The sequence below is a fragment of the Strix uralensis genome, chromosome 3 (assembly GCF_047716275.1).
Source record: "Strix uralensis isolate ZFMK-TIS-50842 chromosome 3, bStrUra1, whole genome shotgun sequence".
In the NCBI taxonomy this organism is placed as follows: Eukaryota; Metazoa; Chordata; class Aves; order Strigiformes; family Strigidae; genus Strix; species Strix uralensis.
Genome location: NC_133974.1, coordinates 93,161,532 through 93,178,788, shown reverse-complemented (window position 1 = coordinate 93,178,788; position 17,257 = coordinate 93,161,532). Strand labels below are relative to the sequence as shown.

The window sequence follows — 17,257 nt, the reverse complement described above, 5'->3', positions numbered from 1 at the left end:
CTCCAAAAGAGCAGGCTCATCCAAGTGTGACCCAGTCTAAGCTTACTGGGCTCTAGCCATGTCAGCACCACCTCACAGAGGTGTACTCACTTCAGTAATATGTATAATGGATCATACCACTCGAATCTGCTGGTCTGATGCATCGCTTTTCTGTTGCGTCCAGAACCATTGGGTGTGTACAGAAACAGTTGTACGATCCTTCTGTGTTAATGCACTGGCCATCAATACAGCTGTTTGGGTCCTGACATTCATCCGTGTCTTTAAAATGGAAGGAAATGTATCAAGGAGAGCCAGCACAAAGTAGTCGCATTGTGTTAATCCATGTTTATATTTTCCTACATTAGGAGCAGATTTCCCTGCATGCCTTCTGTTAATTACCACAAATACCAATTGCTGGCAGCAAAATCCTGCCTGTGCCCATGGAGAAGGACAGACAGATCAGCAGGATGCTGACCTCTAATCCTCAAGTACTAGGGAGCATCTGGATGAGGAGGCTGGCTGGGGGGGTTGGGGTGCCAGGCACACCCTGCATCCAGCACAGTTGCAACTGCTTCCCACATTCCTATCCCTTTAGGACAGAACCAGCAGGCATTAGAGGTGGGCATACTCTCTGAAATTCTTCATGAGCTTGTCAGGAGAAGGGATCGCCTTACAGTAGTTCTATCCTTAGTTTGTCTTGGAGAGGAGAAGCAGAAATTTAGCTCAAAGGGAAGAGCAGGACATTTTACTTCAAATAAATTACATTAAATCAGAAAAAACCCCACCCTTTGTAAAGAACAATCATAGAATCCCGAGGTGAAAGACTCTCTTATTACTGTTGCAAAAATTACTTCCTTTCATTATGCTATTCTGCACATCATATATGGTTTTCTGCTTACAAAGCAAAAGCCAGGGTTATGGTTATGAGTAATTTTCAGTTGGATACCAGAACCAAAGGAGTACAAGGTGGTACAGAATAAAATGGGCTTATCAATGACCTGAACTGTAATTTCACATTCCATATTAACTCCTTGTCGAAAATATCTGTTCTTGGAAAAATAAAATATGCGTAATTTGATTTACTATAGTAAAACCAGCACGCTTACCAAATGAAAGGTGAACTTCAACATACAGGCTTTCACTGCTCACCCCATACACAAAGAACAGAAGGCTAAATTGTACCTTGGCGGAGTGAAGCAGCAGTGTGCATGTAAGGAGGGAGCCACCTCTGATCACTTTGTGCTGCCTGCAAAAAGGCTGGTACCAGCTCTAGGCTATGCACTCAAAGGAGCACAAGGGGCTGTTTTGGAGATGCAAACTCCTGGGAGCAATTTGCTGAAAAAGGAAGCAAATAAAGCAAACCCGGCTCTACGTGCCATCGCCATGTCAGCCAGAATTGCTGCCCAGCCAAGCAGAAGGGAAGGGAAATGACCCAATGCCTCTTAAAAAGCTGCTACAGGAGTTCGGAGGCCCAGTGTTCCTCCCTTTGCTGGGAATGCCGTAGTTCTGATGGGAATCCTGCCGTACGAGTCTGCTTGTTTTTGCCCATCTGCATACCATTATAGTGACAAGACCACTTTAAATAAACTTACCAAAGCACTGGAGCTTAACAGGGTCATAGTATGTGCCTTGTTTGCAGTAGCATTCATAACCTGGCTGCGTATTCAAACAGAAGCCATTTTTACAGATTTCTTGTCCAAAGAGTTGGCATTCATCAGCATCTGGGGAGAAAACATTAAAGGCTGTGTTACCATAATTATTATGAGGCCACGCAGAGGAGCAAGATGGAATAAAGCCTATACACTTCTCTGTGCAAGCAAACATCACTTTAGACAGAGGGCCCCAGGAACACAGATATCCGCAGGAAAAAAAAAAATGATGTGGAAGAGGCCATGGTGTGCTCGTAGCCAGAATGGGAAAGGGAAAACTGGTGGACTATGACTTTCCCTTTCCCTTGTCAGAATAAGTCCTGTGGCACAGAGACTGGAAGAATCTGCAGCTCCCCTTTCTTCCCTTTGATATCACATTGCTCTTAGCTCCAAGCAAAACAGATCAAGAATAAGGCCTGTATTTTCCAGTATAATTTGCTCAACCCAAGGGACTCCCACCATGGATCTAATTTAATTACACCATCTAATTACAAAACTAAGCAGTTATGCTTATGGATGGACTTTGTGACTGCTCTCCTCTCTCCATACACTTCAATGACTCTGCTGTGCATGGTAGGGAATCTTCATATCCGCATTGCTTGTGACTTCGTTTTTCAAAGCTGTGTGCACAACTTCTGTGGAGACTTCCCACCACACAGGAACAATTGTGTTTGTTGCTAAATATAAGGCTGCAACTACTATAGACCTAGTGACAGCTGACAAAGAGAATCTACCACACTTTCAAATGAGGCTAAATGTTTTCAGGGAGGTTTCATGGAAAATATATGCCAGCTCATATATAGCTTTTCACAGTTGTACACATTTTTTCCCAGTCTTTTATTTATGTATTTGTTACAGTTGGAATTCCATTCACTTCTTTTTTTCCAACCTACTTTTAATTTTCTACACCTACCTAGAATAGTCTGTTAAAGCTAGGCTGGTATTAAAAATGTCAATAAAAAGCACAATGTAAAGTAGGTGATTCTCCTCTCAATACCAATTGTCTTAATCCACTGTTTTCTATAGATCTACTCCCCCCATTTACTCTAGGGCAACACAGATTTTAGCCCAAAGCTGTCATTTCCAGCTGTACAGCAGTTTTAAAGGTGAATTATTCATATGCTGTTTCCAGAAGAGCTGAAAGCGCTGTAAAGCTATTTATTTTTACAGACACTTTTCCAGCCACTAAGTTGCTTCAAACATTAAATATTTTAAAGTTTGACTGTTTAGCAGCAAGAACAATGCAAAGATTAATATAGAATGTCATGTACATGTCTGTCTTTTTCCTGTGGAACATGGATTTGTGTCTGAGGCAAAATGTGAAAGCCTGGGAGTAGAGTCAAGGAGGACTGAGTATATTTGTTTCTGACAGATAATTCCAATTAAGAAAACAGGAGTTGCTTCTACAAGCAGAAGCTTGTGCACAAAAGCAACAGGAACATAAAAGTTCATGTAACAGAGAAAGATCACATTACTAAAAGTACTTAGCCATTTATTGTTTGTCCTTTGTGCCATTCCTAAGGTTATTACAAAATAAACTTGCTGAAGACAGAAAAAGTCTTATTAATGCAAGGATTTGTGGAAGATGTTTCCAGATGAACTACTTCCACACTTCAGTATTTATGGCAGCTAGAGATACTATCAACCTGGAGGTAGCACAACAAAAACAATGCAGATTTTCTCGGAGACGCATTTGGACACACTGTACACACAGCATGTCCCAAATCTACATCGCCAAGATATACAGAAATCTTAGATCTGCAAAGATAACATGCTTAAACAATCCCAGAGCAAAAATACTCTTAGAAAGTATTAGGTCCCATAAGATGAACTCTGTGACAGTCTAGATGTACTAGATGAACTCTGTCTCGTCTAGATGTAAATTGCCAGTCTGTCCAACACTGGTCCCTGCTACCATCAGTCTCAGGTCTGGATTCATCCCCTGGCACTTTGTTCTTTACTCCAAGTTGGTGGACAAAGCAACACCTTATCCTGGTTTAGCTAAGATAGGGTTAAGTTTCCTCAGCAGTGGGGGGGAAGCTCTAGCCGGGTTATTCAATACCATGCTGACGTCACCTCCGTGTGCCGGAGCGCGGGAGAATCGGTGAATGCGTGTGTTATGCGATCTCTCTGTTCTCACTGCTGTATTGGTAGATATCTTGCTCTGTTCATTGTTATTACTGTTATTGTTATTGTTGTTGTTGTTTGTTTTGTTGCTGTTGCACTGTTGTATTAAACCTCTCCTTATCTCAGCCTCAGGGCTTTGTATTTCACTACCTTTGTGGGGGAGGGCAGCGGCCGTGTGGTCTCGAACCCCGGCAGGGCCTAAACCACCACACGCCTCCAGAGAATGGAGGCCTTACATGAGTTACCCTGTTTCAATTAGTTTAAATGAAATCAGTTTAAATGAATCTGGGTATTAGTGCCTTTTAACCTTTAGTATCTTTTCCATGTCCCATGCACTTTACTGGTGCAAAGAAACACCTGCTAAGGATAACACCAAAAAATATTAGTAGGACAGAGAACTGAACTCAACCATGATCTACTCACTAACTTGATAGGAAAACTGACCTCACAGTGTCCTACTCAATGCAGAAAGATAATTTGAAAAAGTACACATAACAATAGTTTGGAAAAAACCCAAAAATCTTTAAAGTCCCACCTATTTTTATCATCTCTCAGAATTAGGTCTGACAGATTAGTGATTTACCTAGAAGCAACTCTAAGAAATTCTTACCTATCAACCATGTGATACTATGCCTCTATTAAAGTCTTTAAAAAATAGTAAGTTTTACTGCATTTTTATGTGATACAAACACACAGTACTTTCTACAGTTAGTTTTTGATTTGTAAAACATCAATTCCGATAGGAACTAATATATGAAATTTGTGCTTTGCTAAAGATCCTGTAGCTGCTATGCGACCCTAAGATAATACGTTGACTTCATTTCAGCTAAGACAAATACAGTGTGTTTATGCCAAGGAAAATTAATTTCACAAATTATTAATATTATTGGCTACTTCTGAAACTTGAAAAGGAATTTCACTGATCTCACTCTTCCTTCTAAGTGATCAACTCCCTCCCGCCCACACCCACCAACTCCTGTCACTCATATTTCTCTACCATCTTTTGTTCAATAATTATTTCATTAAGTTCTGTAATGAAAATATCATTGCTGAATTTCTCTTCAGTTTTTATATTAATTCTCACTTGTAGATCTAATGTTTAACAGAACTTTTCTTGTCTCTCCCAACACCCCATACACTTATTTACAAATTGAAGGTGGCTTTGTATTTCATATGTGAGTGAGTATTTGAGGTTTGTGGTCTCTGCACCTACTCTCACAGTATATAGCACTTAGTATAAATTAAACCAGAATATTACAGAGACTGTATAATTGACATTCTTAACAATCTGTCAAACGATGATTTTCAGTAATGTTTCATAGAACAAACTGGTTTTTTCACCTAATAAAATTTGAATTAGTATGTTTACATTGCTGGCTCACATTTCTAGTCAATCAACTACCAGAACTTCTGAAATAATTAAACTGAATACAAGTAAGTACTGACCTTTGTAATTCTGAGCAAGAAGCCCGTAAGACGATTCTCCAGAGGGAATGAAACCTTTTCCTTCAGGACACAAATCAGTAAATTCAGCTAGGAGAGAGAGAAAACAAAAGATTATGTCATTAAGAAAAAGTTACTCACATATGTATGTGTTACACATGTGTTTCAGGGTATTTTGAGAAATCTGAGGCGATGTTTTTCCTTATTCATACCTATCAGGCAATCTTGCACACCTTTAGCTAAGTGGGGGATGCTGACACTACAGCCCGACTTTTCCCTGCTCTCAGGTTGCAGAGCTAGCTTTGAAAAACCCAGCTAGGGTACCCATGGCACCACAGAGCTCCATGCAAACTAATTTCTCTTGCTCTTTGGCAGGAGAATGTAGTCCTTACTGGGTTTCATGCGCTGCAGTTATAACAATACCAGTAGCCAAATTATCTTAATTAAAGCTAGCATGGGCCTCTTTGAGCTATACTGCAAGCTGCAATCTAGACGTACCCCAACTGAGATACAAACCCCTGTCCACATTCTTTAGTCCTTATACAGGAAAAAAAGCTAATTGACTGCAACAGGAGAACATGGTGTGGATTACAGAGGGAAATTATTTAAAGTGTCTTGGAGACTATACAGAATCAAATAAACCTATCCAAGCAGAGAGGCTCTGTTTGTAACGCATTTAATTTCAGTTTCACTGATTCTAAAGTATAGTTAAAACAGAAATTAACCATGATGATACATTTGTGTGAAAAGTAATCTTTAATGTTTAATATCAAAAAGTTTACACATGTTCTCTCTTACGTGATTTTTTCCAGCTGGATTCTGAATTTCAGCCATCACTGTTTATGTTTCAAGTACTGTTTTCAATATTTGTGACAAATATCATATGGCTATGTTTTTCTAATTTCATATTTAGAGGTTAAACAACGGTCTGCAGACAACATGATTAACTGAATTGTTCAGTAAGTAGCAAAATGTAGAACTAATGTCATAATATATATCAGTAATTCATAGTGCTGTAGAAAAACATTACAAAGAATAGCTGCAGACTCAAAACCACTGCAATGCTTACTTTTGTTTTCCAGCTTGTGGGAAAAATCTAACATGTCACCATAGCATCTGGAAGAAGCTTCTGTGAGAATCCATCTTTGTTTAAAATCAGTTGGAGATAATACTGTTCAGTAACAGGCTGTTTTTATCCCTAGTGTAACTGCAGTGAAGCCAATGGATTTACATCAGGTGTGACTTACTGCTATTAACTTTTCCTCTGTGGAAATCTCCCATGGATAAGTCATGAGTAAATACCACAGAATATGGGATTTAACGGGCAAGCCTTCTCTGAAGGCAAAGCACGCTACCGTTAACATAAACCCAATACTTCAAAAGATTGCAGAGGGACAGAAGGCCTCCCCTTACCAGTTCCAAAGACAGGGCATGGGAAGATTTCACAGTTATCACCCCAGCCAGCACCCAAGGTACAGCAGCATTCTTGTTTGGTTACATTGGACGTAAGCACGTTATCACAGAAATTAGCGTCGTTCAGATTGTAGTAGCACTCCTTCTTTCCATCTTCATGTTGATCAGCTTCTACTGGTAATTCTAAAGGCAAAAAGAAAACATAAACCACGTAAGATAACACGGGAAGTGAATCAGTTTTACAGGAGAATCAAAAGAGCCACAGTACCTCAATTTCACCACAGCGAAGAGCAGCATTGTCAAGCAGGGAAGAAAATGGTTAAGTATAAATTTTGGTTTAACTTTTTTGTTCTTAGGAAGAATGATGGAAGTTGATAACATTCCTTTGACTTTTTCAGACCTTTTTCAGACAAGTTGTTCTCCAACTTGGCCACAAAGGGATTCTTCACATTTGCACTTCCTTCATTTTAAGCAATGCATGAACTACCTGCTGTCATGCTCAGCTATCTAATGTTGCTCAGCTATCTAACCACATTGCCCAGCTACTGACACAGTGCATTTCACATATGTTCACAGAGGTGAGCAAACATTACAACCACATTTTACAGATAAAGGAACTAAGGCACAAAATGAAAAGGCCTGATTTTCAAAACAGTGAACATTTCAAGCCCCTTTTAATTTCACTGTGAAAAAAGCATGTTCCACACTTGAATACAAGGCCCTTTGTGATTTTTGCAAAAGTGACTGTCTCCATGGTAAGCAGAGGAATATAATGCAGATGTCAAGTTAACTGACTCTGTGCTTTAGTATGAAATAGGCATCCAGCCAAGAAGTCAGATTTTCTGCCTTTAGCAGTTGAGTGGGTCCTCTCACATATTTATAAGGACTGGAGGCAAAATAGTCTCTCCCACAGACCCAATAAAAAACCCTATTAATAGTCAAAGACCTTTCTAAAGCAAAGCACTCCTAAAGTACACCAAGAAGCAAGTTTGAAAAGAAATACCTAGCTAAAGCTTCTATGTTTGCAGAACTCTGTCTATCTAACCTTGCACTTCCACAAAACTTCTCATCAAGAGCTCAGAAGTGGGAACTATCACATAAAATTGTTATTCACACTTCATCAACATGAGAAACTTTTCATAGGCCATCCATAAAATAACTGAGTGCTAAAATTACAAATGCTCACATTTATTAATCAAACCCAAAACTTTGTTTGGCAACTTAAGATAGATATATCTTGAGGTGATTAGTTTACTTCCTTGGGAAATTCTTTATGCTTAGCACTTAACAAATGTTTAATTCACAAAAACCTACTAAAAATTATTGCATGTTGGCTGATTTTCCATTGACATTTCATTCATTTCTACTCAGGCTCTTGTACAATATGCGAAGCATGAGACATTTCTCAAGTAACGCATGTATCCAGGCAGGAGTCAAAACCTTATACCTGAGTGACAGTGCATTTCAAAATGCTAGAAGATTAGTAAGACCCAAAGAGTTGTGGTGTATAAACTACCTTTGTTTGCCTTGCAGTTCTTTTCAAGGAATAGCTTAAGGCCCACCCACTTACAAACACTGGTATACCTGGGAGAGCCAAGTTCACTTGACCACCTCATCTGTCCACCTCTGTCTCTTAGAGATCAACCTCAGCCTCTTTATGACAGTTACAGGAAGGACTTTCTTCTAATCTCATCTACTTAAAAAATAATGGCTGTGACGTGGGAGCTTGAAGATAGTGATTGTCCAACAAATGCTGAAGGAATTAAATGAACTGCAGCTCTTGCTACCTCAAGCCTGTTATCCCTGCCCACCCACATTCCCCCAAGCAGGTGGGGTAAGGCAACTTTTAGAGCATGCAAATACTAAATCCATTTTGAGAAAAGCAGGTTTTAAAATGCCAGTATGGATTGCCTATTATTGCACTTCAATAGTATGAATGTAATAGTTCTTTTGGCTTCTAATTCCAAACGGACAATTGGATTTATTTCTGTTTTCCTCAGAAAAGTGACAGTTTCTGTTTTGGGAGGTTGAGGGTCTGGCAGACACCTCTACTAAAATTTAGCACAAAGTTGCCACCTACAAGGCAAACTTTCCTTTGCTGTCTCACCAATATAACCGAGTTGTACATTAAAGGAAACACCCAGCTGAGTGCTTATTTAATATTTGTTAGTTTAGCCTGTAGTCTCCCCCCATCAGGTAATTACAATTTTCCATAATGTACTGAATTTAATAAAGTGCGGTGGTTTTGCGGTATCAGCTGCTATCCAATAGGAACTATATTAAGACTATCATGTCACAGAAACACAACTGAACTAAATCTGTTATTCCAAGGTGAGAGAGCAGTATTTTAGCCACCAAATTATACATTTTCGTTGGCCATCTGCCATCTGTCTAACTGAATCAAAGCCAAATCTTCAACAGGGGAAAAAGCATGGCAGTTTTCATGCTGTTTACCAGAGAAAGACCAGAAGCTGCCCCAGGAGGAAGGGGAGACAGTCTCATCATGTCATTGTTTATTCCCATTTTACATATGATGTGTTGGTTTCTCCTCCCATTATCTGTTCAGCAGCTTGAAAGTCTGTTGTTTACACAGCTGTGACTGAGGGTTAGTCAAGCAGGCCTCATGAATGTTTGGAAAGCAAATGAGACACAAATCTTCCTTTTTTTTTTTTTTAAAAAAAAAACTAAGACCAGTCTGTGTCTACTTATAATTTCTCTCTCATATATTATTAACCATTTAGTAACCATGTTGTTTTTGAAAGTGGTTTCACTAGATATGCTGACAAAATATGATGGGAAATGGATACTTACTTTTTTGTATCGTTGTTTCACATTTTTTGTTGTCAGAAAATGTAAAACATATCTCTACCTAAGGCACACTGGTAAAGGAATATAATTTTATCAGGTTGTTGATACGACTGTTCTATTTAACAGCCTACAAGAGGGATTCTCTATAGTTGCTACTAGACTGAACTCTGAAGTATTTATTAGAGATAGATTTCTATACCTTAGTGTAACCTTAATCCAACAATATGCTTCAGCATGCGTTTGATGCAAAAATATGCATTAGTAATATACGATTCAGTGCATAACCAGGATATTAGCATACACTTAGACTTGAGCATACACTTAAATATTTGCCTAAATAGTGGCCTGTTAAAAACTGTGATCTGAAAAACCCAAAACATACAGAATCAATGAGATCTTAAATACTGTAACTGTGTACTGATGCCTATTATTTACAGGTGGCATCAGTAAGGTGGTTGCTAAACTGAAAAATCATCATTACAAGTTCATGTCTTCTAAAACCTCAGCAAAGACTCCAGTGACTCTGAGCAAACAGCTTGAGTAACATACTTTCAGAACCTGATTTTCAAAAAGACAGTAAAAATAGATTGGTATGTGCCTATCATCAGGTGTACTTGTTTAGATTTCCCAATTTGCTCAACATGTGGCAAGCTACAACACCTAACGTGTGTGTGCAGTGTGTATGCATATACGTGCATATGTACAATTTGGGGATCAGTGCAAGTGATGCATATTTAAAAATGATATCTAAGACTATGTCCATAGATGACTAAAATTCAGATCATTATTTACGTTAGAAAACCATGCACATATTGCCATTAAAAAATTAATACAAATATAAAGAGTTTCCTTTAAAGTCTTAACATTTAGAAAGACCTTAAAGTTTAGGAAATTTAGAATTTGGACTTGTGCACCATATTTCTAGCCTTGAGGAAGCTTTTGGACCAGATTTATAAACTGTTACTTGGCAGCCTCAAATTTTTTGTGCTGGTAGTTGGTTAGGTGCAGGGGAGATTGATTTTCTTTTAATAAAAATCAGTCTAGGAGGGACTCATGTTTGGACACCAGAACTGTGATTTTTACCTATAAATCCTAGTAAATACTGTTAATTCTTGCCATAAATAACTAGTCACATTTCATGTAACCAGGAGAAAGCAACGTCTAAATTAGCTGTAGGTACCTAAGTGGGCCCTGGTACCTTAGTGGAGTTCTCTCACTGGAATTCTTTTTATTGGCTGAGCTGTAACCCAAACTTGTGATCCTACTGACCTTTGTATATGTAAGCCAGACTCCTGCTGATGGGTTTACACATACACTTCTGCTGGCAATTCTCATTTTAAATCCCACCTATTATAATCCTCAAATATATACTATCCTTTATAGCTTCTGGGTTCAATGCAATGCGATACATTACTATTATATTAGCATATATTAGTAATTTAGATGCATACTAGAACATGCATTTTTTCTTATGTAGGAACAATTAAAAACACGTTAATACGGAGTATTACTCAAACTGCATTCAGCTTGGTACTTGCTAGAAATTCATCATAAATGGCTTTATATACCTTATTAAAAGAATAAATGAGAAGACTTTAACCCAAACCAGGCATTTTTTTCTCTCTCTTAGGTACAAAGATGTATAACAATGAAGTTTCATCTAAGAGAGTTCTTTCCTCCTTTATCTTTTCTTCCTTCTGAAGCATTTGCTACATTTTGTGAACAGCAGGGCAGAGAGGAGGGGAATAAGACAAACAAGCCTTGCAGAATTATTTTTTTTCAGTTTGTTACCAAATATGGGCTAGAATTCCTGATACATACACTGAGGGGATTGTTTCAGGACACAGCTAACAATAGATGAATTTCCACCAAGTGAAATCCAAATAGAAGGAAGTCTCGAGTGCCCTAATGGCAAGTAAAGAGAAGTGTGAACACACAGCATTCCACAAAGCTAACAGCCTTTAACCACATGCAGAAAAGTTCCCAAATTAAAGTAACATTTGAACAATCTTTACCTATTTGCACTTGATATAAGGTGGACTAACATTTTTTTATGCACAAAAATACAAAATGAGAAATAAGCAAAAGCTGAGTAAACTACACTGAACTATAAGTAACTGCAAGAGGACAATGCAGATTAAATTCTTCCCTTCTGAAAGTAGGCACGATGCAAGCTAATGCTGACAGTTGATGTCCACATGCACTGTAGGAGCTCTCCAAGCACCACACCTGACTTGAGTATGTGGCTTCTCAAAGCCAGAGGATGTGTGGCTATTCCATCGCTCTTTGCAGGGAGACAGCATTCTACTCCTGTATGATCGTGCTGCAGCTGGTCTCAGGGGAGGCTGAAGTACTCATTGTTGGGCAAACCAACATAGTTGTTATTTCCTGCAGTGAGCACATGGGGTTTATGCCACTTACAAGTGGGGAGAAAAAGACTGGTTTTGTTCCCTCTTCAGTTAACAGCTGCACAAGGGCCACCCATTGGTTCCCGGAACAAAATAGGAACAAGCAAAGTGAGCAGATGTAGAAGAATGAATGTGCATTGTCAGCTCCTGAAATGTCAAATCCAGAGGTACATCATAGACTCATAGAATGGTTTGGGTTGGAAGGGACCTTAAAGATCATCTAGTTCCAACCGCCCTGCCATGGGCAGGGACACCTTCCACTAGACCAGGTTGCTCAAAGCCCCATCCAACCTGGCCTTGAACACTTCCATGGAGGGGGCAGCCACAACCTCTCTGGGCAACCTGTTCCAGTGTCTCACCACTCTCACAGTAAAGGATTTCTTCCTTATATCTAATCTAAATCTACCCTCTGTCAGTTTAAAACCATTACCCCTCGTCCTATCACTACACCCCCTGATAAAGAGTCCCTCCTCACCTTTCCTGCAGCCCCCGCCTTTAGGTACTGGAGGCCACTAGAAGAAGGTCTCCCCAGAGCCTTCTCTTCTCTGGGCTGAACAACCCCAACTCTCTCAGCCTGTCCCCATAGGGAAGGTGCACCAGCCCCCTGATCATCTTCGTGGCCTCCTCTGAACCTGCTCGAGCAGGTCCATGTCCTTCTTATGTTGGGGGTCCCAGACATGCACACAGGACTCCAGGTGGGGTCTCACAAGAGCGGAGTAGAGGGGGAGAATCAACTCCCTCGACCTACTGCCCACACTTCTCTTGATGCAGCCCAGGATATGGTTGGCTTTCTGGGCTGCGAGTGCACATTGTTGGGTCATAGTCAGTTTTCCATCCACTAATAGCCCCAAGTCCTTCTCCGCAGGGCTGCTTTCAATCCACTCATCGCCCAGCCTGTATTTGTGTTTGGGATTGCCTTGACCCATGTGCAGGACCTTGCACTTGGCCTTGAACTTCATGAGGTTTGCATGGGTCCACCTCTCAAGCCTGTCAAGGTCCCTCTGGATGACATCCCTTCCATGTCTCCCATTTAGAGACAAGGATGTCATGCAGGACAGTGTGCAAAGCGTTTGACAAGTCCAGGTAGATGACGTCAGTTGCTCTTCCCTTCTCCACCAACACTGTAACCCGATCATAGAAGGCCACCAAATCTGTCAGGCACGATTTGCCCCTAGTGAAGCCATGTTGACTGTCACCAATCACCTCCTTATTTTCCATGCACTCTAGCATAATTTCCAGGAGGATCTGCTCCATGATCTTGCCAGGCACAGAGCTGAGACTGACTGGCCTGGAGTTCCCCAGGTCTTCTTTTTTTCCCTTTTTAAAAATGGGGGTTACGTTTCCCCTTTTCCAGTCAGTGGGAACTTCACCAGACTGCCACGACCTCTCAAATATGATGGACAGTGGCTTAGCCACTTCATCTGCCAGTTCCCTCAGGACCCACAGGTGCATCTCATCAGGTCCCATGGACTTGTGCACCTTCATGTTCCTTAGATGGTCTCGAACCTGATCTTCTCCTACAGTGGGCTGTTATTCATTCCTCCAGTCCCTCTCTTTGCCTTCTGTGACTTGGGCGGTGTGGCTGAAGCCCTTGCTGGTGAGGACTGAGGCAAAAAAGTCATGAGTCCCTCAGCCTTCTCCATATCCTGAGTAACCAGGTCTCCTTTGTCCTTCCAGAGAGAGGGCCCACATTTTTCCTATTCCTTTGATCACTGACATACCTATAGAAGCTTTTCTTGTTGCCCTTGACATCCCTGGCCAGATTTAATTCTGCCAGGGCTTTGGCTTTCCTAACCTGATCCCTGGCTGCTCGGACAATTTCTCTGTGTTCCTCCCAGGCTACCTGTCCTTGCTTCCATCCTCTGCAGGCTTCCTTTTTGTGTTTGAGTTTGCCCAGGAGCTCCTTGTTCATCCCATGCAGGCCTGCTGGAGTTTTTGCCTGACGTCCTCTTTGTTGGGATGCATTGCTCCTGAGGTTGGAGGAGGTGATCCTTGAATATTAAGCATCTTTCTTGGGGTCCTTTTCCCGACAGGGCTTTACCCCATGCTACTCTGCCAAGCAGATCCCTGAAGAGGCCCAAGTCTGCTCTCCTGAAGTCAGAATCACAGAATCATCTAGGTTGGAAAAGTCCTTGAAGATCATCCAGTCCAACCATTAACCTAACATTGACAGTTCCCAACTACACCATATCCCTCAGCGCTATGTCAACCCGACTCTTAAACCCCTCTAGGGATGGGGACTCCACCACCTCCCTGGGCAGCCCATTTCAACACCTAACAACCCGTTCTGTAAAGAAATGCTTCCTAATATCCAGTCTAAACCTTCCCTGGCGCAATTTGAGGCCAGTACCTCTTGTCCTATCGCTTGTTACTTGGTTAAAGAGACTCATCCCCAGCTCTCTACAACCTCCTTTCAGGTAGTTGTAGAGGGCGATGAGGTCTCCCCTCAGCCTCCCTTCCTCCAGACTAAACAACCCCAGTTCCCTCAGCCGCTCCTCGTATGACATGTGCTCCAGACCCTTCACCAGCTTTGTTGCCCTTCTCTGGACATGCTCGAGTAATTCAATGTCCTTTTTGTAGTGAGGGGCCCAAAACTGAACACAGTAATCAAGGTGCGGCCTCACCAGTGCCGAGTACAGGGGCAAGATCACTTCCCTGTCCCTGCTGGCCACGCTATTTGTGATACAAGCCAGGATGCCACTGGCCTTTTTGGCCACCTGGGCACACTGCTGGCTCATGTTCAGCCAGCTGTCAATCAACACCCCCAGGTCCCTCTCTGACTGGCAGCTCTCCAGCCACTCCTCCCCAAGCCTGTAGCGCTGCTGGGGGTTGTTGTGGCTGAAGTGCAGCATCCGGCATTTGGCCTTATTGAAACTCCTACAGTTGGCCTTAGCCCATTGCTCCAGCCTGTCCAGGTCTCTCTGCAGAGCCTCCCTACCCTCGAGCAGATCAACACTTCCACCCAACTTGGTGTCATCTGCAAACTTACTGAGGGTGCACTCGATCCCCTCGTCTAGATCATCAATAAAGATGTTAAACAGGAGTGGCCCCAAAACCGAGCCCTGGGGGCCACCACTCGTGACTGGCTGTCAGCTGGATTTAACTCCATTCACCACAACTCTTTGGGCCCGGCCATCCAGCCAGTTTTTTACCCAGCAAAGCGTGTGCTCATCCAAGCTGCAAGCAGTCAGTTTCGCCAGGAGAATGTTGTGGGAAACAGTGTCAAAGGCCTTACTAAAGCCAAGGTGAACAACATCCACAGCCTTTCCCTCATCCAATAAGCAGGTCGCCCTGTCATAGAAGGAGATCAGGTTTGTCAGGCAGGACCTGCCTTTCATAAACCCATGCTGACTGGGCCTGATCCCCTGGTTGTCCATTATATGACTTGTAATGGCACTCGAGATTACCTGCTCCATGACCTTCCCTGGCACTGAGGTCAGACTGACAGGTCTATAGTTTCCTGGATCCTCCTTTCTGCCTCTCTTGTAGATGGGTGTTACATTTGCTACCCTCCAGTCCAATGGGACCTCCCCAGTTAGCCATGACTTCAGGTAAATCACGGAAAGCGGCTTGGCGAGCACATCTGCCAACTCTTTCAGCACCCTTGGGTGTAACCCACCCGGTCCCACAGATTTGTGTGCATCCGAGTGGTGTAGCAGGTCTCTGACCACCTCCTCTTCAACTGTGCTGACCTCATTCTGCTTCCCCTCCCCATCTCCCAGCTCATGAGGCTGGGTGTCCAGGGAACAGCCAGTTCTACTGCTAAAGACTGAGGCAAAGTAGGCGTTGAGCACCTCAGCCTTTTCCTCATCCTTAGTTACTGTGTTTCCCTCTGCATCCAATAAAGGAGGGAGATTTTCCCTAATCCTCCTTTTGCTGTTAACGAATTTATAGAAACATTTTTTATTATCTTTAACAGCTGTAGCCAAGTTGAGCTCTAGCTGTGCTTTGGCTCTCCTAATGCTCTCCCTGCATAACTTCACTACATCTTTATAGTCTTCATGAGAGACCTGCCCCCTCTTCCAAAGGTCATAGATTCTCCTTTTGTCCTTGAGATCCAGCCAAAGGTCCCTGTTTAGCCAGGCCGGTCTCCTTCCCCGCCTGCTTATTTTTCGGCACATGGGAACAGCCTGCTCCTGTGTCTTTAAGACTTCGCTCTTGAAGTATGTCCAGCCTTCCTGGACTCCCATATCCTTCAAGGCAGCCTCCCAAGGGATTTTGTTAATCAGTCTTTTGAACAGGTCAAAGTTAGCCCTCTGGAAGTCTAAGGTGGCAGTTTTACTAACCCCTCTCTTTGTTACTCCAAGGATCAAAAACTCAATCATCTCATGATCACTGCACCCTAGACGGCCTCCAACCTTTACTTCCCCCACAAACTCTTCCCTGTTCACAAGAAGCAGGTCCAGGAGGGCACCTTCCCTGGTCAGCTCATTCACCAGCTGTGTGAGGAAGTTATCCTCCACACATTCCAGGAACCTCCTTGATTGTTCCCTCTCTGCTGTGTTGTATTCCCAGCAGATATCTGGGAGGTTAAAGTCCCCCACAAGAACAATGGCAAGTGACCGCGAGATTTCTCCCAGCTGTTTATAGAAAGCTTCATCCACCTCATTGCTTTGGTCAGGAGGTCTATAGCAGACTCCCACAGCAAGATCTGCTTTACTGGCCCTTAACCTAATCCAAACACTCTCAACCCCGTTATCACTATACTTGATTTCTGAGCTGTCATAGCATTCTCTTACATATAGGGCCACTCCACCACCTCTCCTTCCCTGTCTATCCCTCCTGAAGAGCTTGTAGCCATTGATTGCAGCACTCCAGTCGTGTGAGGTATCCCACCACGTTTCTGTTATAGCTACTATGTCATAGTTCTTGTGCTGCATATGGCCTCAAGCTCCCCCTGTTTGTTGCTCATACTGCGTGCACTGGTATAGATGCACTTGAGATGAGCTAGTGAATCCAACACCTTTTTGTGAGTGTGGGCTCCATTCCCTACCAGACCCTTCTCAGGTGCTTCCACAGTTCCTGAACATCTTTCCCTTCTCTCAAATGAAGTGGCAGAAGGAGAGCCCTCACCAGTCCACCATCCTTCAAGCTTTGGCACGCTTCCCTTGAGCTTGTTCCTAACAGGCCCAGTTATCTCCCCGTCCCCCCTCATATCTACTTTAAAGCCCTGGCAATAAGTCCTGCCAACTCCTGCCCCATAATCCTTTTCCCCCTCTGGGACAGCTGCATCCCACCTGTCTCATTTGTCACCAGCAGACCAGGTGCCTTATAAACCTCGCTATGGTCAAAGAACCCAAAATTCCGATGGTGGCACCAGTCTCTGAGCCACGTGTTAATCAGATATGTTTTCCACCCTCTATCAGTGGTTTTCCCTTCCACTTGAGGGATTGATGAAAACATGACCTGAGCTCCTGAGCCTTCAATTAG

At 42.4% G+C, this 17,257-nt stretch overlaps 1 protein-coding gene across 8 annotated transcripts in view; it reads right to left on the bottom strand.

Moving 5' to 3' along the window:
* Positions 1 to 17,257, bottom strand: part of LTBP1 (latent transforming growth factor beta binding protein 1) — a 213,123-nt gene that overhangs the window by 19,278 nt on the left and 176,588 nt on the right. For 7 of the 8 annotated variants that reach the window (XM_074863371.1, XM_074863363.1, XM_074863364.1 and 4 more), the window contains 4 exons: positions 6,612 to 6,794; positions 5,202 to 5,288; positions 1,572 to 1,700; positions 118 to 258 (listed from right to left, as the gene is read on the bottom strand). In XM_074863371.1, coding sequence (XP_074719472.1) covers positions 118 to 258; positions 1,572 to 1,700; positions 5,202 to 5,288; positions 6,612 to 6,794 — 540 coding nt within the window. The remainder of the gene's footprint in view (positions 1 to 117; positions 259 to 1,571; positions 1,701 to 5,201; positions 5,289 to 6,611; positions 6,795 to 17,257) is intronic. The other variant, XM_074863365.1, reaches the window with a different exon arrangement.